At 34.6% G+C, this 23,850-nt stretch overlaps 1 protein-coding gene across 2 annotated transcripts; it reads left to right on the top strand.

The window, feature by feature from the left end:
• Positions 1-342: 342 nt before the first annotated feature.
• On the top strand, positions 343-23,634 carry LOC111059168 (beta-parvin). Of its 2 annotated transcripts, none has more exons than XM_039431642.1 (8): positions 343-535; positions 1,827-1,916; positions 2,387-2,560; positions 4,614-4,711; positions 8,007-8,141; positions 11,882-12,049; positions 18,049-18,292; positions 22,086-23,634. In XM_039431642.1, exons 1-8 carry the CDS (start codon positions 418-420, stop codon positions 22,160-22,162), a joined length of 1,104 nt encoding a protein of 367 aa, XP_039287576.1. In that variant the 5' UTR covers positions 343-417; the 3' UTR covers positions 22,163-23,634. The 2 variants fall into 2 exon arrangements, with proteins under 2 accessions (XP_039287576.1, XP_039287577.1); XM_039431643.1 differs by lacking the exon at positions 4,614-4,711 and adding an exon at positions 6,256-6,353 and having other exon boundaries at positions 362-535.
• The last annotated feature ends 216 nt before the right edge of the window (positions 23,635-23,850 follow it).

The raw sequence follows: 23,850 nt of genomic DNA, 5'->3' as shown, positions 1-23,850 counted from the left end.
AGAGAGTTAGAAGCATTCAAATCATGTTGAATAACTTCTATTCATTGTTTATTTGTTGAAATAATGTAGAATCAAATAGTTAGGCGAATAAAACATCCTTATTCATGCAGGTTCATTGCACGTTTGAATTTGAAAGTCGCGGGGTTGGATCAAAACATGAGCTGATGAAGAATTTCTTTTTTCCAACTAGTAAGAGATGAATTAAATAAAATTTAGTAACTGGCAAATGCATCCTTTGTATCATTGAGTTTATTCTCCATAATTTGATATTTGTATAAACTAATAATGTAAAATTGTACTAGTTTATTATAAGTTGGTAAGTTGATGAAACAGCTGATTCTATTTGCATCGCATCTCTCTTTTTCTGCTTTTCAGTTGACGGAACACAAACACAGGTGAGGCTTCAGAAACGTAAACATGGCGTCTCCAAGGCCCAAATCTCCTAAACCTCCTGGATCAGCTAAAAAAGACGAGAAAGAAGAGTCTTTTTGGGAGAAAATTGGAACATTAGGCAGGAAGAAACGTATAAAGGAAGGTTAGTTTTAATTTTAAGCCAAGTCCCATCTCAATTCCATGCTAAAATTGTGTTACTGGTTATTGCCTTATATGGTTATCATTGCTGTTTTATGTGGGTTGAAGGTTTTTCAGGTGTATTTAATTAAAACATTTCAAAATCAAAACAACAAGTTTCAAAAACTGTACAATAGTCTTATTAAATCCTACAATATTTATAACACTGTGCTGAAGACCAGCATGAGATTACTGTTTATAAATATTATTGTGGTTATGTTAGTTACATGATTCTTGTACCAGGATCACTCGTCACTTCTGTACATATTCATGTTTTCATACTTCATGTTTTCGACTAATTCATGTTTTCATACTTAAGGTCTTATTTTTAGGCTGTGCTACGCTTTATGAGCCTGCAATAATCATTAAAATATACTAGATAAATAAAAAATAAATAATAAAAAAATAAGACCTTTTTATAAAAAAATAATAAATAAATAAAAATATATACTATAGACACTAGAACGATTTTTTTAGACGTTATAAATCTACTTAACATTGTACTATAATTTTCTAGAGTCTAATCCTGATCTAGGCCCAAAGTGAACATCCTATGATCAAGGCCAGGCACTTGCGTTCAAATTAGCAAGATCGAGTTAGGTAGGTAAAGACAAACATTGTACAATTAGATCAAATCACGGCTAAAGTGCACGTCCAGTGCCAACATACCTGTCATAGAATTTTTGGTTGGGATCGATTTAGTATGTTATTTTGAGCACAAAAACACACAAATTAAACGGCGGTCACTATTGTTTTTAAAATAAACTAAGTTCAAAGTAGCACAACTTTACATGCATTTAACCTATAAGTAGCAACCATAAGTAGCTAAGGTTAGGAAAAGATTTAGGTTAGGAAAAGCTTTGGGTTAGGAAAACTCAGATTAGGAATATCATAATTTGATGATTTCAATAATCAAAACGACTGCTACTAAATAGGTTAAATGCATGTAAAATTGTGCTACTTTGAAAATAGTTTATTTTAAAAACAATAGTGACCGCCGTTTAATTTTTGTGATTTTGTACTAAAAATAACTTACTAGATCGAACCCAACCAAAAATGTATGTTGGCACTGGACGTGCACTTACACCCAAATCTATTTCTACTTTTAACACATTCTCGACCACGCATTTGCGTTTAAATTATCAAGGTTACATACTACAGTATAGCACAACTGCTCAGCATGGAATGACATGTCTGACTGGATTTAATAATTTTTACTGATCAACTATTTCAAAGTATATTATGTATGATTTCAGTGCAAGAGGTTCAGGAAGAAGGTAAATATGCAATTGATTCTCCAGCCAGTCCGACAATACCAGATCTACCTCCTGAAGAATATAATCTGGGTAAATATTACTTGAGTCACAATACTTTTCTATTATGCCTTTTTTATAAAATTATTTCTTGCTGTAGAATAGTAGGCCTATGTGCAATGATATCAAGTAATGATATGTGAGTAGCCTAATTCAAAGTAAAAGTAATCCTAATCAGATAACTTTTTTTCAAAAACGATAAACAGTTTGGTAGAACCTAATTTCGAGTAGAAGCTAAAAGCTTGTACATATTCATAAAAACAGAATGCTCTAGTAATTTAAGTATTGAAAATCTATCATTATCAAGCATTTCGTAATGGGAAATAAAATATGGAAAAAGTGAATAAATTATGGAAATAATTTTTAATAAATAGAATAATGAATAATAAAACTAGTATTATGGAGAAAGAGTATTATTTTTTATCTAACGTTTCACAACTAACTTGTCTATACATCTAACATTTTTTTGTTGTACTAAAGAGTATCTCTTATCTTTTCGACAGAGGAAAATGAGGAAAGATCCATGATTGAGCCAAAATCTTTCCATAATCCCAAGCTGCGTGAACTTATCGCGGTTTTGACAGAATGGATAAACGACGAGTTGGCCGAGCAGAGAATCATTGTCAAAGACCTTGAGGAAGATCTCTACGATGGTCAAGTTCTACAGAAATTGCTTGGTATGTATTCCCATAGAATAAGCGTACAGGATTATATATGTTCCCTCTATGGTATAGTCCTGAAACCAGAAAATGAATGCAGTGGAACCTCGATATAGTAGGCCTACATCTTAGGGGACGGCTCAGAAATGTACTATTACGAAATCTGTACTAAATCGGGGTGTACTTTATCGAGGTTGTAGGCTATATGGACGGTTCAAGGGACTGCAGAAAAATGTGCTATAAAGAAAATATACTATAATAGGGGCTACTATATCGAGGTTCCACTGTACATCTTTAGCCCTAATTCGAACCGTGCTTGAAAGGCTTTGATTTCATTCAATTTCAGTTCATTTGTTTTCAAAATACAATCTCAATAAATACAATTTACATATACTTTAATCCCTTTAGCTTTTAGCTACTTGAGGGATATTAAAAAAAAATGCAATTCCCATTTACTAGATTGCAATACATAACCAAATCTTCTTCTTCTTCTTCACGTGCCTGCTCCGTTTCCGATGTTGGCGATCTTAATGGCTATCCTGATTTTGTCGACGGCGCTACGGAACAGCTCTGCAGATGACTGGTGAAACCATAGCCTCACATTTGCCAGCCATGAAATTCTCCTTCTGCCAGCTCCCCTTTTTCCGTTGATTTTTCCTTGAAGGATCTCTTGCAGAAGTCTGTATCTTGACCTATTCCTCATAATGTGGCCGAGGTATTAGAGTTTTCTACTTTTAATGGTATTCAGGAGCTCCAGTTCTTTATTCATTCTCCTGAGAACCTCTTGATTAGTAACTTTTTGCGTCCAGGATATTTTCAGCATTCTTCTGTACAGCCAGAGTTCAAAAGCTTCAATCTTTACCATTGTTTCTTTTGTGAGGGTCCATGCTTCTACCCCATACAAATATACAATATATAAACAAATATACATATATAATATGTTGAATAAATATTATTAAGAAATTAAATTTAAAAAATGCATTAATAATAATAATTTAAAATATAATATAAACATTATCTTATATATCTATAAAATGATTGCTAGTATGACTGAACTATAGTGAGCTTGCTTTTTTACTCTAAAATCTAAAAATATGTCTCAATCATCAATTGTAATGAAAAATAATTTCATTTTTGTTTTTGTTTTAACTTCACATTTTCTTTGTAAATTTCGCAATTTCAGAGGTAATGAATTCAAAAGATATGGAATTCTGCATTCTGGAGCTCTTTTACCATAGTTATTGTTAAATCTGTGGGGTCTATACATTCTGTTTCTCAATCCATAGTTTATTCCATTGTTAAATCTGTGGGGTCTATACATTCTGTTTCCCAATCCATAGTTTATTCCATTGTTAAATCTGTGGGGTCTATACATTCTGTTTCCCAATCCATAGTTTATTTTATTAATTTCTCTCTATTGGTTTTTGAAATAATTTCCATGTAACAATACATATTACATATTTATCCATTTATTACATTGAGTAAGGTAATACTTGCTGAGAATAATTACAGCCTCAAGCCCAAAACTGATCTTCCAATAATGATGCAACAACATACTCCAAAAGTATTAGTTATTCAAGTCAGATTTTGATATTATTGCAAAGATAGTCTGTTTCAGTTTCTAGTGGTCTCTATTTTTACAAACTTTAGTCTTCAACATTGCCTCCTGTTTCATGGGTTAGAATCACACTGGTGATGTTTGATCATCTGGTTCATTTTATAAGATAATTTTTTCTTATATTTGTTCTTATAAAAATGTAATGTTCGTATGCAATGGATCCTACAAGACCTGGAAATACTTTGTCATATTTGTAATAAAGAATCATCAAATCACCCACGCAATATAGTGTGGCTTTATCCGCAATAAAAAATGATGAAATGAAAAATAAATGTGTACGCTTGTCTGTAGCAGGCCTACTAACTGTATTATAGATACTAAACTATTAATTTTCATTTTCATTACCTATATTATAACCCACTTTCCAATTATTTTTACTTAGCCTACCATCTCTTTACAAATATTTGAAAACGTATCCGCTTCTGCGCTTTTATATTTGTTGAATGTTTACAGAAAAGCTGACTAAGCGAAAACTTGATGTTCCTGAAGTGACACAATCAGAAGAAGGGCAGAAGCAGAAACTGAGGATTGTTCTTGAAGAAAGCAATCGGGTAAATATATACATTCCATCTTATTAATTCAATAGTTTACAATCGAGTATTGTAATTATACTGTTTGATACCATTGATGATCGCTTGTTCCTAGAACCTAGTCTCAAGATGAGTAGAAAAACTGCACTTTGAACAACAAAAAATACATTTTTTTCAACAAACGTATGGAAACGCTTGTACAAAATGAAGAATCATTAATAATAAAATCATTACTCAAATATAATCTTTCCAAATCACATCACTCTTCTCATACTATTGTATTAGTTTTGAGTATCCAATTGTTTATTGACTCACCTATCTATTATAATGTATAGTTTCAATATTCTTTACTATTGCTAATATTAAATAATATAATCACACGATTTGGTGACCAACCCCAGGAAGAATCCACATATCAGGCTTTGTGTCGAAGTCTAATGCACCTGTGGACTCATCTCCAATCCCTGGGAGTGGAGCAACTTGGGATCCCCAGACTCAGCCAGCCATTACTAGTCAGTCGTATCGTTCGTTTCGTGACAGACCAGTGACAAAGTGACAATATACTTTTGTAGTTTTTTACACAGTTATTATTCTTGGTGACAGTTATTCTTAAACAGTTATTTATATTAGTTAACGTGAGCTTGTGATAATACAGTGTAATTTATTAGGTAGTTGTAATTGTTTAAATCATTATTGTTGGTGACAGTTATTCTTAACAGTTATTTATATTAGTTAACGTAAGCTTGTGATAATTCTGTGTAATTTATTAGGTAGTGATCAGTTCATAGTTGTTTCTAGTTTACCTCCGTGTGTTATAGTGTTGTAAATAATAGATCTAATCAGTATAAATCGCTTCAAGTGTTTTATTAGTGTAGAAACCCGTGACAATATCTTTACTCTATAGTGAGGTCCACGTTACAATGGCGTGGAGAAAGATAGAACAGCGTTGCCGATTCTCTGCCTTGTCACTGCCTTCTGTAGAGGATAGCTGATACCGCCTGTATCTGATGTAATATTAACTGTTCATTATTGTAGATAATAGATTTTTTATTGTAGGTAATAGATTTTTCAATGATTAAATACTAAATTTTTATAATCGAGATTAATTACCGTAATTTATCATATTTCAACATTGTTAGAAATCGATCTGGCAACAGAGCAAAGCGAGAAAGAGAGCGCTATCCGCTTTGTTGAATGATAGACAAGGATAGTAGGCCTAATACCATTGCTAATCAAACATTGTCATTATAACGTGGACCTCCCTACAGCTTCAGTCTTTAACACCGCCTCCTGGTTCATGGGTTCGAATCACGCCGGTGACATGAAAATTTCATCGTTTGGTTCATCTCATCAAATCACCCACGCAATATAGTGTGGCTTCATCTGCAATAAGAAATGAAAAATACATCTGTAAGCTTGTCTGTAGTAGGCCTACTAACTATATTGTAGATACTATACCATTAATTTTTATTGGATTATAACTCTTTTCCAAACCATTCTCTCTTACCATCTCTTGCTAAATATTTAGAAACACACCCGATTTTTCTATTTTTCGAACGTTACAGAAAAGCTGACTAAGCGAAAACTTGATGTTCCTGAAGTGACACAATCAGAGGAAGAGCAGAAGCAGAAACTGAGGATTGTTCTTGAAGAAAGCAATCGGGTAAATATATACATTTCATCTCATTAATTCAATAGTTTACAATAGAATATTGTAATTATACCGTTCGATACAATTGATGATCGCTTGCTCCTAGAACCTAGTCTCAAGATGAGTAGAAAAACTGCACTTTGAACATGAACAAATACATTTTTTTAGTACATATTTCAACAAACTTATGGAAACGCTTGTACAAAATGAAGAATCATTAATAATAAAATCATTACTAAAATATAATCTTTTCAAATCACATTACTCTTCTCATACTATTGTATTAGTTTTGAGTATCCAATTACTTTTTGACTTGCCCATCTATTAATGTATAGTTTCAATATTCTTTAATATTGTTAATATTAAAGAATATAATCACACGATTTGGTGACAAAGGACCAACCCCAGGAAGAATCCACATATAAGGCTTTTTGGCTAAGTCTAATGCACCTGTGGACTCATCTCCAATTCCTGGGAGTGGAGCAACTTGGGATCCCCAGACTCAGCCAGCCATTACTTGTCAGTCGTATCGTTCGTTTCGTGACAGACCAGTGATAAAGTGTCAATAGACCTTTGTAGTTTTTTAAACAGTTATTATTCTTGGTGACAGTTATTCTTAAACAGTTATTTATATTAGTTAACGTGAGCTAAATACAGTGTAATTTATTAGGTAGTGATCAGTTCATAGTTGTTTCTAGTTTACCTCCGTGTGTTATAGTGTTTATAGTGAGGTCCACGTTACAATGGCGTGGAGAAAGATAGAACAGCGTTGCCGATTCTCTGCCTTGTCACTGCCTTCTGTAGAGGATAGCTGATACCGCCTGTATCTGATGTAATATTAACTGTTCATTCTTGTTTAAAATACGGTAATCAATTATATTTTATTCTTCAAGAAGATATATTTTTCAATGATTAAATACTACATTTTTTTAATCGGGATTAAAATATTTAACTCATCATATTTCTACATTGTTAGCATTGTTAGAAAACTATCTTGCAATATTGGGCCCGTTCTGGGTGCATAGAATGTGGTAAATTGTCCGATTCACAATTTTCTGTACCAGAAACCAGTTCCAGTTCCAAGTTCCTGCCCCACAGGTGAAGCCTGGTAAATTGTGACAGTTCAAACTATCAGAGCTCTCATTGGTCGATTAAATTGTAGTCCTGCTTGCTTTCTCTGTGCATGGGCAGGCAAAACAGCATTATCTTCTGCTTTCTCCACATCATTTCGACCTGTTGTTGGTCATCATCAACAAGTCGAAACGATCGTCACTACAAAAGTAAGTGTATTTTCACTTCGAAAGTTTTTTTAAAATTCAAGTTTAATAAATAAATACTAGAATACAATATTTCTGAAAAAAGTATTTTCAGACTATGTCTGATGATGACCAACAACAGGTCGAAACGATCGTCACTACAAAAGTAAGTGTATTTTCACTTCAAAAGTTTTTTTAAAATTCAAGTTTAATTTTAACAGTGAAAAAGTTTGGATATACAACAGATTTATTTATTCGTAGATACAATCAATCATCATATAAATATGATTAGGAAGAAGTAACAGGTTTGGCCCAAAACTATTCCATTCCCAAATTTTGATAGGTTTAATAAATTACATGTTCAAAAAAATAGGTTATGTTTATTGATTATTGGATTGCTCTATTTCAGGTGCTACAGCAGCCAAGATTTCATCAACAGAAGTGGACGGTGGAGGGAATCCACTCGAAGAATGTGGTCGCCATTTTGCATCTGCTGGTGGCACTAGCCAGGCACTTTCGCGCGCCTGTGCGTCTGCCCGAGCAGGTAATTACTTACTATTGATCAGTTTTTTTTATCACTGTCTTACATTAAATGTTGGACCTTTAAAACAGTGCTGTGCTATTGTAAGATTATTTTTTAAACTTTTAGGGCCGTTTGCACAGTCAAAGCTTAAACTGAATTTAATCAGCTGGTGGCTTAAACTCAAAATTTAACACATTATAACAAACGAGACTTGATACGGATTTAATCCGGTTTAAAATGAAATTTAGTTTAAACTGTCACTGTGCAAACGGCCCTTAGTATACCTTATGAGAGAGAGAGAGAGGAGAGAGAGAGAGAGAGAGAGAGAGAGAGAGAGAGAGAATGTTTATTTTCGCCAAAATTACATAGTTACAAATGAATAACATAATTGATTACCATTCATTGATTGACCAATGCTGACAATTTGACGTGTGTGAATCCCACTCTAGACATCAGTTTTGTTAAGGTGGATACACATCTATGCGCCGCGAATACGAGCAATTCAGAAAGGGTAAGATATAAAAAGCTTGGCATCAGCTGACGCGTAAATTAATCTGTATGCATCTTGAGATGTCTCAACATGACATGTTTGTGTAGAAAACATTTTTATTACTATTTTCAACTGCATGAATTTACAAATTTCTATGTCAATGCTGGCCTATTACTCTACCACGCTCACATTATTGTAGCCTACTCTAATGTGTATTAATTTACCATTCGCAAATCTAAGTTTATAAGATCTGTAAATGGTGTGACATTAGTTTTGACAAAAAAAACCTCTCACTAACTAATGCCCCTACAGCAAATTCCTTTTTGTCATAGTCATTCAATTTCATCTGTTTTCAATCCGGTAAATAGCTGTTTGCAGAACAAATAAACATATGATTCTCATGACAGCATACTCTACTGTAATGAAACCATATGTTTTCTCTACAGTCGAGCACGGTATTTAGATGAAACGGTAGGGGTCATGAAATGTGTGCGCAGTGGCCAGCCAGCTAGATTGCGTCATCGCCACCAACCGAGGTTTTTAACACCTATTGACAATAATAATTTATGAAACTTATTTATTAAAAACAGATGATTGGATATAAAATGACGTCAGCTACACCGGAAATTTAGCACAAACATGCGCGTGACACCTACCGACTTCATCTATATACCGTGCAGTCGAGTATGTTTCCTAGTTCCGAAATAGGAACAGCAAAACTGCTCCACCTTCAGTGCTCCAGGTGGAAGTTTTGTCAACTTCCACAAAATTCCTGATTCGGAATTTGTAAACTAGGTTATGTTTATAGAATGCATGTAGTAACGTCAGCACAAACAGGTAATGCTTTCTATTTCTCAATTATCCTTCTTTAGATTATTACGACAAAAATTTGTGTACGTTACTTGGACGTGAATGTCTTTTGCAGTGCTCGAATGAAATTCTAGTCTCGACTGACGCCTCGACTAGAAACATCATTCTAGCCTGCAAAAGGCCCCTTTCCATCCTTGTTACGTAAGATACAACTTTAGGACAATCGATTCTTTTATACAGAGGTTCATCTTAATAAAAACAATATAAAAACTTGTAGTACCCTTTATTAAAAGCTTTGAAATATTTTAACTCTAAAATATTTGTTTGTTAAAATATTAAAACGTTTTTAATAGAGGTACTTTGAAGGTATTTTAATCTAAAATATTCCAATGTTTTCAATAAAGGGTACTACAAGTTTTATATTGTTTTTATTAATTTGAACAAAAGTATCCCATATAAGTGAAGTGATGTTATGAAGAAATTCATCTGTATTTTTATTATATTTTGTATCATAACTTATCTTGTATCATAACTTATCTTGTATCATGTTTGAAGAGATGTCATGTTTTTCTTTTTGCCCCTCCGAAACTTTGCAGAGTCAAAAGTCTCGCTTTCAAGGAGTTTTGCCTGAAAATGGCCGCCCTTCTTTGAGCAGTGGTGAGGTTTGGTGTCTCCACCCGCAAACTCGTAACCTACGTGAGTTCTTTTACTGGCCTTTTTTTAGGTTCTTCCGCTGAGGGAGGGGTGGCCGAATTCCCTCTAGGGCGATAATAGCGTATTATAATATCGCTATCACATGTATCATAACATATCATTTTTATCGCTTTTGTATCAATATGAACACGCTGAAGTGTTTGTATTGTACAATTTTTGTTACTGACAACTTAATATTGTCAATGACCTGATGGTGATAATAGTTTTTCTATTATGAATCTCTAGATTGATTATTATTTGTTTATGTTTCAAGTAGGTACTGTCATAGAGAAACAATAGCGTAAGTAGATATCCCATGGTATAGGGCGTTCAAGTCGCTACTTTTACTGTTATCTTAAGCCAATTACTGTCGATTATTGTCATTTTCTACTGTTTAGGCCGGGCAGAGTGTATGAACGGCACAATATGAGAGACTACCAGCGTCACACATATTCACCGGAAAGAACTAAGTGGAATATCGGCTTGAGATAACAGTAAAAGCTACGACATAAACACCCTTTACCATGGCATAGCCCTTTACTTAGACATAGGCTGAGTGTATTTGAGAAAACACCTACTTATAGGGGACAAAAGTTTTTTGCGAAACTTCCGGCTGATTTGAGAAGTATTGTTAAAGAAAAACAATTCAAAACAAAACTATATTCTTGTCTCAGTGAGAAGGCTTTCTATGAGGTTGACGAATTCTTGTTAGAGTGAAAAAAAATTACTATCTAATTTTGCAAATTTAATGAATTGTTAAATGTTATTAGAGTTTTATTTTAAGATTGATATTTTATGTTATTATGTTATTTATCTGTGACGTTTTTCAACTGTATTACATTGTTTTTGTTATACTTTTGTTGAGAATAAAATATTATTATTATTATGGGATATCTACTTATGCTATTGTTTCTCTATGGTACTGTATATCAATAACATGTTGAACTTTTGTATTTCTGTGGGTAGATGACACAAGCTGATAAGTCATGATTTGTAAACTTTTCAGGAGAGCAATTTGAAAGTTTGGCATAGCTGCAAACATTCTATAATATTTTTTCTTACCCATTTTACACTAATATAATCAGATGATCCTCGACTATTAAATAGTCTTACCCATTTTACACTAATATAATCAGCTGATCCTCGACTATTTAAATATCAAGGGATAAAACAATTTATTTAAATTAACTATTGAGAATTTTTGCAAGTGATGTCAGAGATATCATGTTTTGCCATCTGCCAAATGTTTCAAATCACAATGTAACAGTATAGGTAATATCTTAAAAATCGATTTTATAGAAATTTGAATATATTTTTAAAAATTAATTGATATTATTTACAAGTATTGATCAAGTTAACCAAACTTGAACTGTTTGCAAAGTTGTATGGGTTATGTAGTTCTCAATATGGTTATTGATTTTCAGATTTTATAATAGCCTACCAGTACATACACTTATCAAATTTTGTCATCTTTTGATAATTGGATATAATACAAACCGGTAGAAGAGTGTTGAGATATATGTACTTATCAATATTTGTCAACTTGGGGTTTGGAAGAAAATGCAGTATCAGGCTTAAGCAAGGTCTATATCTCAGCTATTAAAAAGGTACAACATATTTAGTTATACCATCTTATAGATCTAATTTTTCTGAACACAACCATATGCATAACTCAATATGGTCAAAAATGTGACTTATCAACTTGTGTCATCTACCCACAGATTTATGTATTGTATTTTTTAATTTATAGTTATGTATCATGTATTAGGTGGTGGTGAACGTAGTAGTGGTGCAGAAGCGAGACGGCGCACTCACGCACCGCACCGTGCAGGAGGAGTTGACCTCCACTTATGGTGATCTGGGCATGCGCTGTGAGCGGGATGCCTTCGACACACTTTTCGATCATGCGCCTGACAAGTTGCAGGTCGTCAAGAAGGTACTTTCAATAAAATAATTCGTTTTCTATTAATACCAAGTGATTATAAAAGGACTTTACAACTTTGAAAGCACATAAATATTTATTTGAATCACTTACATAATTGAGAAATGTGTCATTTTGTTACAAAACACTTCAAGTTTAAGATGTGGGTATTATATTGATTCGATGTGACAGCTGTTGGTAATGCGACATACATCCCACTGATAATCGATTTCTTGCCACACTCATACCAGCTTATCAGGCGTAACTTGTGCAACCGCAGCGATCTGATTTCGGAGGTCATTAAGATTGTAAGATCTTTGTATATGAGTTCATTCACTTTTATCATACATGTCAGAAGCCATGAAATTAATCAGATGCTACCAGAGAACTCTGCTACTTGACCTAGGTCAGTCAAGTCACTCGATGTGTATTCATTTATCAACCAGAATGGAAAGGTATATCGATAGGGCTAGGAGAGATGGAGTAGAATCATAAAGAAAGAGGAGTTCTAAATAATATATTTTATTCTATAACAGACTATATTAAGTTCAATAAAAGTTAGTAATCTAGTCATTGAGGGCCGGTTTCCGAGCTCGGGATTTAGCTACGTTCTAGACTTAAGGTGGGCCGTCCGTCCACTGGAACCGATTTCGTCCGAACTAGCATCGGCTGAAAACTACCGAACTCGTCCGAACGATCCCCCAACAAAGAAAGCTATAGATGCTCGTCCATTGCAACAGGTTCATACGTACACGGCCGTGCAAGGACGTATGAACCTGTTACAATGGACGAGCATCTATAGCTTTCTTTGTTGGGGGATCGTTCGGACGAGCTCGGTAGTTTTCGGCCGATGCTAGTTCGGACGAAATCGGTTCCAGTGGACGGCCCACCAAGTTTCGATCCGAATTGAATGGGATTTTCCGGCTCTATCCGTCCGAAGTCGAGCTGAGGCAACATCATCCTAACCTCAAAATTGTATCACAGTCTTGTCTGTTTTTGTTTTTTGAACTTGTTGAAATGAAATGAAAAAATTCTTTATTAGGCGGAGTTAGGACTTTTAAGTCCTCTCTACCACTCAACCTCACTTGTTCTGTTTTATAAATATTTTTTCATTTATCTTTGTGAGTAAACACACACAAAAGAATGACTTCCCCTACTAACTAGCTTGCCACTTCACTTTCTGGCAACTACTGTGACTAGAAATACTGAACTAGACTGACGTTCTAACTACTGAACTAGACTGACGTAAACGGTTCCAATGGACGACCAAATTCGGCCGAATTAACGACCGGCAGATTCGTCCGATCCAACGGCCGAACGGATCGGTTGAATACGGTTCCAGTGGATGGTTATCCTCAAACAGCTGGAGTCAGAAAATTGACTCCGAAACGGGGCATAGTCGCAGTTTTTATTTTCTCATTTCTATAGTTGGAATCGTTTTTCCTTGACGAAATTAAACATTCCTAAATAATTCAAAATATCTGAAACTTCACACTATTTTCTCTTTATTTTATTTTGTGTTCAATTTTCTAGTTTTTTGAAATTTGATTCAAATGTGACTATGGCAATAACTGCGACCACACCCCGTTTCGGAAAGTATGTGTTCGGAACATTTTGTGTTCAATTTTCTAGTTTTTTGAAATTTAATTTAAACGTGACTATGACTACAACTACGCCCCGTTTCGGAAAGCCAATTTTCTGACTCCAGCTATTCAAAATCTAGAACTTGGCCAAATCCCGAGCTCGAAAACTGTCCCTTAGTACTTTTGCTCTGATCCTTGACAAAAGAGGTCCTAAACACCTGCATTGAATTCAGCCGCTTTGGATCAATCGGATGACTAGATCCTGAAAAGTAAAGAAATTTCAAATGACATCCTTCAACATAGACAATCTCCATATCATCATAAGGTGGAGCTAAGAATCGTTCATAAAAACGGCTCAAATTTATATCTTACTAGCCGTCAGGCTCGCTTCGCTCGCCATATCCGTCTAGCCAGGGGGCTCCGCCCCCTGGCCCCCGACCGGATCGTCCAAGAATGAGATTAGCAGGCTCGCTTCGCTCGCCTGCATTTTTATCATATGTTAGGACAATCCAGTCGGGGTCCAGACTAAACGTCTGGCTAAACGGATATGGCGAGCGAAGCGAGCCTGACGGCTAGTAATATAATATTCCCAGGATTGAAGTAGCAATCAATTTTTCCGCGATAAATGCATTTAAATCTTCAACTTGGTGCCAACCTAACAAAGTCAACTCAACTTAATGCCAACCTGACAAAATTATTAATTTAGTTGCCAGTTAACAACTGTTTCGAAGAGGTACTCTATCTAGATTATAGTTCTATAGTAACATATGATATGGAAATTTCAATTATAATTAAGAGATTGGGAGAAGAAGAATATACATGCTAAAAGACGAACTTAAACCCTTAAAAACACTTAGAGTTAAATATTGCCAAAAGATTTTTTAGTGCGCCTCTAAAGGGCCAACTGAACATACCTACCAAATTTGAACGTTTTTGGTCCGGTAGATTTTTAGTTATGCGAGTGAGTGAGTCAGTCAGTCAGTGAGTGAGTGCCATTTCGCTTTTATATATATAGATACAATTGTTAGTCAATCTATACCTTCTTTGTGTGGATATAGCTACTCTCCACATTACTGTTACTGAAAAAAATGTAGTCATCTCATACTGAGGGATAAAATTTTTCGCCATTCTGGAACTTGATGAGCTGTTTTTGGACCTCATATGGAGACCGAAAGAAATCAGTTTCCGACGAGATCAGCTGGAGGCCTGAATATTATTCCGTTACAGCCCTAATGGCGGAAATGTTTACTTTCGCCCCCAAGGGCGTAAAAGAAAACGACCTTGAATAGCAGCTGATCAAGCAATTTTCAATTTGTCAAGTTCAGTTACGATAAGTTTTCAGTTTGTCAAATTTTCAGTACTGGTAAGTCAAGTTATAATTTTGTCAACTTTTCAATTCGTCGGGTTTTCAGAGTCAAGTTTTCAGTTTGTTTTTGTGTTGTGATGAAAAATAGCGTTCGCAACTCGGGGAAAAATTGTTTGGCTGCTCTCGAACGCTCCAAGTTCTATACTTTGTCCTGAACTCGAAAACTGCGCTGGCAAACACACATTTTCCGCCAAAGGTGCAAAATATACTATTATATTTTTTCTTTTTTTTCATGTATTTTAAACGATATTAAAAAGGTAAATTCGTATGGCTTTTGTTAGTGGGGAGTCCGTTCCGGGAAGGTCCCACCTTACAATATTGTACTGTTACATATGTAACCGCCCTTGATGGTGGTTGAAGATATCGTATTATTACTTCAAGGGAATCATGGGAACTGGATAGACAACAACATTGTATTACCAGAAGAATTTCTCATTTATTAAGCCAATTACTTGAAATTTAAAGAACGAAATATTTATACAATACATTTTATCAAAATATTATTCCTACAAAAACTACCTGCCAATAAGATTCTGCTAACTAGAAATTTTACTACAACAAGATCATCTCTAATTAGGGTCTCGGTCGGGTGAAAATGTTTTATAATGAGCTAGAAATTTTGGCACTCACTCACAGCTATCACTCCCACTGGTATTCCCAAAACACAGGACACTCACGTATCTCATGATGCCGGAAAACTAACTTAACTTTTTGCAATATGATTTTTGATCCGCTCGGTATCTCGGTTGTTCAACGTCTGGAGGTTTTCCGTCCGGAAAACTTCCCCCTCTCTACGTCAGTGTGCCAGAAGGCCTAACTGCTGCTATTGGAAGAGTCGGTTCTCACGAGATTCGGCAAGCGGGTACTTGCCAGGTCTGCAGTATTCCTCTGTGAAAATATCTACAGGCTACCAAACATCCGCCTTGCCTCGTGGAGCCACCTCATCCGTGAGAACTAGTAAATATCCCTGAATTTGCTGGTTCTCAGATTCGTTTAGACATAAGTTAGCAGAATCTTATTGTCGCTGCAATAATACTACTTACTCACTAAATTATATTTTCTCACTATAGTCCAACTACGGAAATTGTTATTTTAATATCAGAGTCTTTTCTCCTGAAAAATATTAAATCTAAAACACAAAAAAATCAATCAATAAAATAAGTTATCAAATCCTATCCATGTCACACATACTTGCATATATACATAGCACTTAACAGAAAACACTTTAAAGTTTTATAATATAAATATAAACAGGATACACACGACACGGATAGATTAAAAACACTTAAAAACTTACATTTGAACGAGAATTTTCGGGAGCTGGGCCCCCTTTGTCAATTTTTTTTTCATTTCACTTTTTTCATCCCACTGACCACCTATGAAAGGGGTATAAGGATTTGTCAATTATAATCTAAGTCGTCAATCTTTGCATTCTATAATGCAAAAAGAATTCCTCACTGGAATAAGGACAAACCTGCAACAACTCCTCCCTCACCTTAATTCTGAACTTTTCACCTGTAAGAGCTTTTATGCGTGTTGGCAATGAATTATAAAGCCGAATTCCTGCACTCTTTACCCCCTCTCATACATACCAGTTCGATGAATGTCGTCTCTGAGGTTTTGTCTATATCTGGTATTGTATGAGTGGAACAACCCTCCTGTATTGAACCTATCTTTATTCCTATCAATAAAACAAAGAGCCTCTAAAATATATACACCTGGTAGTGGGAGAATCTTTAACTCTTTGAAATAATCTCTACAACTTGCTCTAATAGATTCACCCACCATCACTCTAACTGCCCACTTTTGAATCCTAAATATATGTATTGCATGAGTTGAATTCCATCACCTAACTCATCACCATCACTCTAACTGCCCACTTTTGAATCCTAAATATATTTATTGCATGAGTTGAATTGCCCCAAAATATCAACGTTAGTAGACAAAAGGTTGATCACTCACAGGTGTATGATTCAAAGTGGTGGGGGGAACGCCAGCGTGACGTCACGTGTAGTAAAAATGTTCCAGAGTAACCACACTGAGCATACAGTTATTCACTGTATCTTCAAATATATCGTCGTTTAATCTCCTCAAGATTGACCTGGAACTTTAAAATTTTCCATACTTATAGCGAATGAATCACCGATTCTAATGATGTTGTTAAATATTTCAAGTTCATTCAACTTTTATGAATAAAATGAAGTTGAAAGTTTTTCATGAATCTAAAAACATGACACGAAAAAGTTAATAAGCTGGAAAAGCGTTAGTAGACAATGTATACTATTATAATTTCAGATTAACCCTTTAAAAATCTTGATAAACCAATGCATCGCAATAAACCGAAAAACCGATCCCGATAAATCCGATAAATTTCATTCATTGTAAATGCACTGAACACATGCTGGTATCGAGCACATGTTCTATGAGGATCAAAATATCTCATCCCGAAATTCACAAGCTGATGTATAGCCAAACTACAAAATATAAACACGACCTAGAAGATGAAGAAACCTTAAGGGTTTGAAAGGGAAGGTTGGGAGGTGGGGTTTTTGGTTTATATGACAAAATGCTTGTATTATTCAAATGTTTTAATAATTATTGTTAAGCAGAAACAGAAAGCTTGCATGTCAGAAAATGTTTGTGTTATATAATTTGACTATACAACACCATATGATTTTCAAGAATGCGATATTCTGCCTACTCTGTACTACAGCCTACGTCACGGCTGCAGTTCCCCCACTCCAATTGCATTTCAACGAAAATACTATGGATGAGTGACCAACCTTCTGTCTACTAACTTAGCCAAAATATAACACCGTATGAAAGAAGAGAATGGAACACAGCAAAATAAACACTTCTAAGCGCTCCTGCAGTCAAACAGAAAGTGAAGTGACTTCAAAATTCTCCCGAAAATTCTCGTTCAAATGTAAGTTTTTAAGTGTTTTTAATCTATCCGTGTCGTATGTATCCTGTTTATATACATATATGTACAGACAGTACATACATATATGCTGAGTTGAATAAATGGATGCCTTATCTTATAATATTACACTGTGTGTCTGCAGTCGCTGGTGACATTCGTGAACAAACAGCTGAACAAGGTGAACCTGGAGGTGATTGACCTTGACTCGCAGTTTCACGACGGTGTGTTCCTGGTGCTGCTGTTGGGTCTGCTGGAGGGGTTCTTTGTGCCGCTCCATGCATTCCATCTCACGCCCAAGGACTTTGAGCAGAAAGTGCACAACGTCGCCTTCTCCTTTGAACTCATGCAGGATATCGGGCTAGCTAAGCCCAAGGCCAGGCCTGAAGGTTGGTTTCTGTCATCATTATTATAGTCTGTAGTCTGTTCGTCTAATTATTATAACTATAGTCTGTTCATTGAAAGGAGAGATGAGTAAAAGCAAAGCGATTCTATGAGGGTCATTTTTTTCAACCTCCGATTGGTCATAAATAAAATGCGAATTCACGAGGCACGTTTATAATTTAAGGGCCGTTCGGTCACAGAAAAAATTTACTCATAAGAAATAAATTTTTGACATATTTAGTTAGGTACAATCTTTCTCTACTACTCGACATAATTGCCGTTCACTTGTAAGCATTTTTGTACCGCTGCATCAGCTTCTTTAACCCCTGTGCGTAGAAGCTTGCCACCTGAGAGTGGAACCAGTTGACAAAGGCGTTTTGAGTCCCTCTTCGGTTTCAAAGCGTTGTCCACCGAGCCACTTTTTAAAAATGCAAGAAGAGGATGTAGTCGCTAGGTGCAAGGTCGGGACTGTACCGTGGTGGGTACCAAGGCCGGGACTGTATGGTGGGTGGTCAAAAAGTTCCCATCGAAAATCTTGAATTTTCTTCATGGTTTTGGCAGCAGCGTGGGGATGCACGTTATCGCGGAGGAAAATTATGTCAGATGACAGTTTCCTGCCGCGTTTTTTTTTTTTTTTTTTTTGGATCGCACGTATCAATTTTATGAGCGTTTAGCAGTACACGTCAGCTGTAATTGTTGTCCAAAAACTGAAAAACGCCGCCGTCAACTGGTTCCACTCTCAGGTGGCATGCTTCTATGCACAGGGGTTAAAGAAGCTGGTGCAGCGGTACGAAAAATGCTTACAAGTGAATAGCGGTTATGTAGAGAAGTAAAGAAAGATTGTTATGTACCTAACTAAATATGATAATAAAATTTGTTTCTTATGAGAACATTTTCCTCTGTGACCAAGTTACTAGTAGCCAAGTAAGGTTTGTAAGCTGGGCAATCGAAATTATCCCATTTGATGTGCTGGAGAAGCAGTTTGGTTACTCCAACACTGTGAGGTCGAGTTGTCATGGATCACAACGATTCCAGAAATCATTTCAATCGACTTCTTTTATTTTCCGACACCATTCACGCACAATATCATCACTCATAACGTTTCCTGCATAAACTTGAATAATTTTCACTCATAACGTTTCCTGCATAAACTTGAATAATTTTCTGTTGGATCTATGCTGAACTATTGCCTATTGATTGAAAAAACTAATAATGATACACAACTAGCACTGGGCGGGAGACTCAAGTGAGTCGGCCAAGTTCCGGGGTCTATAACTTGGCAACAATTGACGATCTGGCCGCACCGATCACAAGGCGTTTGGTGGAGATGACAAGCTGTCCAGCTCTGTAAAAATCACCTCCTGCGGCTTGCCTGTGTCTTATAATATCTTATCGGAGGTTGAAAAGAAATAATCCTCATACTTAGGTAAATTGCAATTGTTTCGTGGTTGTGTTTCCTTTCGATGAACAGACTGTAGTTGGAGTAACGAGACTGAAGGCTAGTGTTGTGTCCTGACTTTCAATGACCTAATGGTATGTTTTACAGAAAACCATTATTGTATAAGTTACCTTCATTATGAGTCACACTATATGTAACCATAATAAATGTTATATACTGTATAAGTCATATCATTTATGAGTGTCCTATGGTTCATCGAACACACTATACGGGTGTGTTCACACATTGATACACTGTCAATGTGTCAGCAATCTCAATACAATTAATATATCATTGAAAACCACTGCTTTCGAATGTATTTCAGGTCGCTGGGTAAAAAATATTAGAGCAACTAGCAATCATTGGATCTTATGAGAGTGTTCACACATTTCAGTCTACCAATGTGGTAACACTCACATTTGAAACAAAAATGTAGTATTTCTGTCTATCCAATGATAGACAATCATTAACAATCATGTGAGAGTGTTTTCACATTTCAGCCTACCAATGTGGTAACACTCACATTTGAAGCAAAAAGGTAGTGTTTCTGTCCATCCAATAAATTTCTGTTCTGCTGGGCAAAATTACAAAAACATTAGCTGTTATGAGAGCTTTCAGACATTGTTGGACTGAAAATTCAAAGAATTTCTGGTTTTATTGTTAGGAGCTACTTGATGATGAGAAATCTACAAGGATGATTCAGTGAGATATACAGAGTTAGCCATATGTATGAGAACCCTTCAATAAGTTGAAATACTGTTGTAGATATAATAAGTTACTGTAACTTTCAGGATAAGTTATTGGTCGAATACTCCACCTTTTAGCGTACAACTAAATTTCAACCCTCCATAAGGGGATGACGTAGGGGTTGTAACTCGAATATTCCAGAAGTAAACACCCATTGTGTGGTAGATCATTTTAAAAGTCCTTTTCAAGACGAGAAAGAAGACATCAATCAAAAATGTTCTATGATACTTGTATCCGAAATGGCGGCCGATTGAAGTTTTAGTTTTTAAGGAAATGAGGGGTTGTAACTCAAATATTTTAAATGTTAACACCCATTGTGTGGTACATCGTTTTAAAGACCTTCCTAAAACAAGAACGATAACATCAATAACAATGTTCTATGATACTTGTATCCAAAATGGCGGCTGATTGAAGTTTCAAGTAAAATCTAAAACTCCAATCAGCCGCCATTTTGGGTAAAAGCATCATAAAACTTTTTTACTGATGTCATGTTTCAAAAAGGCCTTTAAAATGATCTACCATACAATGGATGTTTACATTTATGTCTACAACAGTCTCCAACTTATTGAAGGGTTCCCATACATATTATCACTCTGTATAAATCACTCAACCATTAAACAAGTCAGTTCATAATCTCAACTACATCTCAATTTGTTGATTTATTTAATATGCATTTAAAACTAAACATAATTCTGTTTGATTCTTCCAAATTCATAATAGGATGATGAATGCATTATTTATGCGTGTTGTAAGCAAGATATGCCTACACCCAATATTTAAGTGGAAAAGAACTATGAATACAAGAAATGAACAGAATAACTAGAACTTTAATGAGTCTTTAACATATTTACATTTGAACAAAACAAGATTTATCGATTATAAAACAACATTTTATATGAATTAATGGGGAAACACTCGCTTGCTGCTAATGAGGATTCAATGTTTGTGGTTATGAAAAATTTAAGAACAATGATTCAGTAGTCACCTACCTTTTTGAAATAGCTTCCCACTTTGGCATCCACGGTTTTTTCGCGGCGTTAATTATTAATTAAAAAACCAAAATAACTGATCCAATGAAATGGGTTCAGATCCCGTCCTATTCAATAATACAATTCTCTTTAAACTGCCCGAACTGCGACAGGAAAGCTGTATTATAAAACAAGAGCAAAATCTATCCCCTTCACCAGAACAGCCGGACTTTACTCACAGTCCTATCGAACGAGCTCACACACTGACACAAGTAAAATTTTGGGTATTAAATATAACTCAATCAATGCCAAACATGAAAGCCATTTCAAGTTTTTTATCTGTCGCACAAGCGGCACGTTTGTTATTAAAAACAAAAGAGAAGCTACATTAATTTTGACAACAAATGAAATAAACAATCTTTCTGTCGATGACAAAGATTGTTCAAAGACAAAAACACTGTTCATTAAACTTTTCCAATTGAAAACTCTAAAATCCTGATCAATATGAGATAAATATATGATTCATATATATGTCCCATATGACCAGGTGACAGTGTATAAAGCTCCAAGAACAATGATGAATAATTTAATGATGAGTTTGCTGTTACAAATTGCATCCATCTAATTTCACACCTTCTTTTACAGATATCGTCAACCTAGATCTGAAGTCAACACTGCGTGTTCTCTACAACCTGTTCACCAAGTACAAGAATCTAAGCTAGTTTACAAAATCAATGTGAAAACTGTTAAAGTGTGCTTTAAACTAATTACTTTTAATCAAATTAGAAATTAATATTAGATTATACCTGTTGATCTAATGCCAGAAGAGATGCTATTTTTAAAATGTATTTTTAGTGAATGATGATTATTCTAAAGTAGAACTGGATGTGCCAATCACTCCTAGTGAGAGTCATATTTTATCGATTTTAAACAATTATTAGTAACGATAGGTATATTTATTGTCTGATAACTAATTTAAAAATGAAAGCTTGATATATCTGTGTATGAGAAAAACACCAATCTCAATTTATTTATTTACAATGCAAATGACACTAATTTAATATCACTGGTAGATAAAATAATAAGGTAGTCATTGTGCTATTTTTCTTCCAAATTTTTAGGTGACAAATTCCAAGATAAGGTTAGAATTTTACGTATACAATTTTTATAAAATTTTAGTCCAAAATACATGAAAACTATAAATTTTGAATTTAGATGGCTTGAATTAATAAATTGATTAGAAATATTCCACTCAATTACCACTTGTAACGAATAATATTGAGTTATTTAAAAGAAAATTGGAACTATATTCAACAATTTTGAACGCTAAGCGAACATTTGAAAATTCTTCACTCCACATCACAATTAGGTTGAAGGTTTATCACCTCAATAACAATCAAATAGTACAATAATTCCAATAGTTCCATGCCTTCCTATACTAATAAGATATTATTCTAGATACATCCATTTTGAAACAAATCTTATTTTGAATGTCTTGAGGATACAAATTCATTATAATCAGTTTCATCACACACGCACAAGCCTGGAGCTCATGTGGGCATCATCTTCGGCAAAAAAAATATATTTTCAGTCGTAGCTAAGATGCTAACATCTTCATTTGTTGGGGGTTAACCCACTGCTAAGTTTGATTTTTTCTGATTGATATTGTAGACGCACAAGCTTCAAAACTATGTCAATTTCTTTGGACTGAAAAAGTGCTAATAATATGTGGGAGGTGCTGTATAGAATTATTGGCGCTTAAATAAATAAGTTCAACGGAATGAATTATTTTAAGAAAATCAGTGTCTTATCTGCTTTTTTATTACTAATAAACTATAAATGTTTTTCAAAAAGTTGGGAAATCTCTTAACAATAATTTATTATTTTTTTATAATTGGACTTATTATTGTAACTGAAACACCGATCCATTCTTTCTGAAATTTATAGATGAATAATTTAATGGAATTATAGTTTCTCACAGAAAAAAGTACAATATTGAGAACCAATTACAATAATTGTAATTATGCGATGAATGATATTGAACTTTATATTGAATGATATTGTAACAGTATTGCTTACTAGTGCCTTCATAAGTATTGCCTTCCATGTATAAATAATTATCAGATTTATGAATAAATTATTTTAGTCAATGAAATTTCAAAAATATTCTCTTTTATGCTTTGTATGAAATCGTTCCACTATTTTTAACCCATCAATACTGAACAATATATTGTACAGTTCAGTACTTACAAAAAGTTGTGTATTTTACCTTACATATTTATATTTACTCATTTTATTATAATATACTAGGTACTCATTTTATTTATCCTTTTTAGTAATCATTGATACTCACACTGCCAACTGTGGATAAAATTTCAATCTTATGAAAATGTGCTTATTTCCTAATTTT

This window comes from Nilaparvata lugens, chromosome 6 (assembly GCF_014356525.2).
Source record: "Nilaparvata lugens isolate BPH chromosome 6, ASM1435652v1, whole genome shotgun sequence".
Taxonomy (NCBI): Eukaryota; Metazoa; Arthropoda; class Insecta; order Hemiptera; family Delphacidae; genus Nilaparvata; species Nilaparvata lugens.
Note: the sequence above shows the minus strand (reverse complement) of the source record. Positions and strands in the feature narration are given on the sequence as shown.

What these genes read in the sequence shown, in the direction of transcription:
- LOC111059168 (XM_039431642.1), top strand. Translation starts at nt 418, where the DNA reads ATGGCGTCTCCAAGGCCCAAATCTCCTAAACCTCCTGGATCAGCTAAA. An exon ending in TTCTTGAAGAAAGCAATCGG is followed by an intron (nt 4,712 to 8,006) that starts GTAAATATATAC and finishes GCTCTATTTCAG; the next exon opens with GTGCTACAGCAGCCAAGATT. An exon ending in GCCCAAGGCCAGGCCTGAAG is followed by an intron (nt 18,293 to 22,085) that starts GTTGGTTTCTGT and finishes CTTCTTTTACAG; the next exon opens with ATATCGTCAACCTAGATCTG.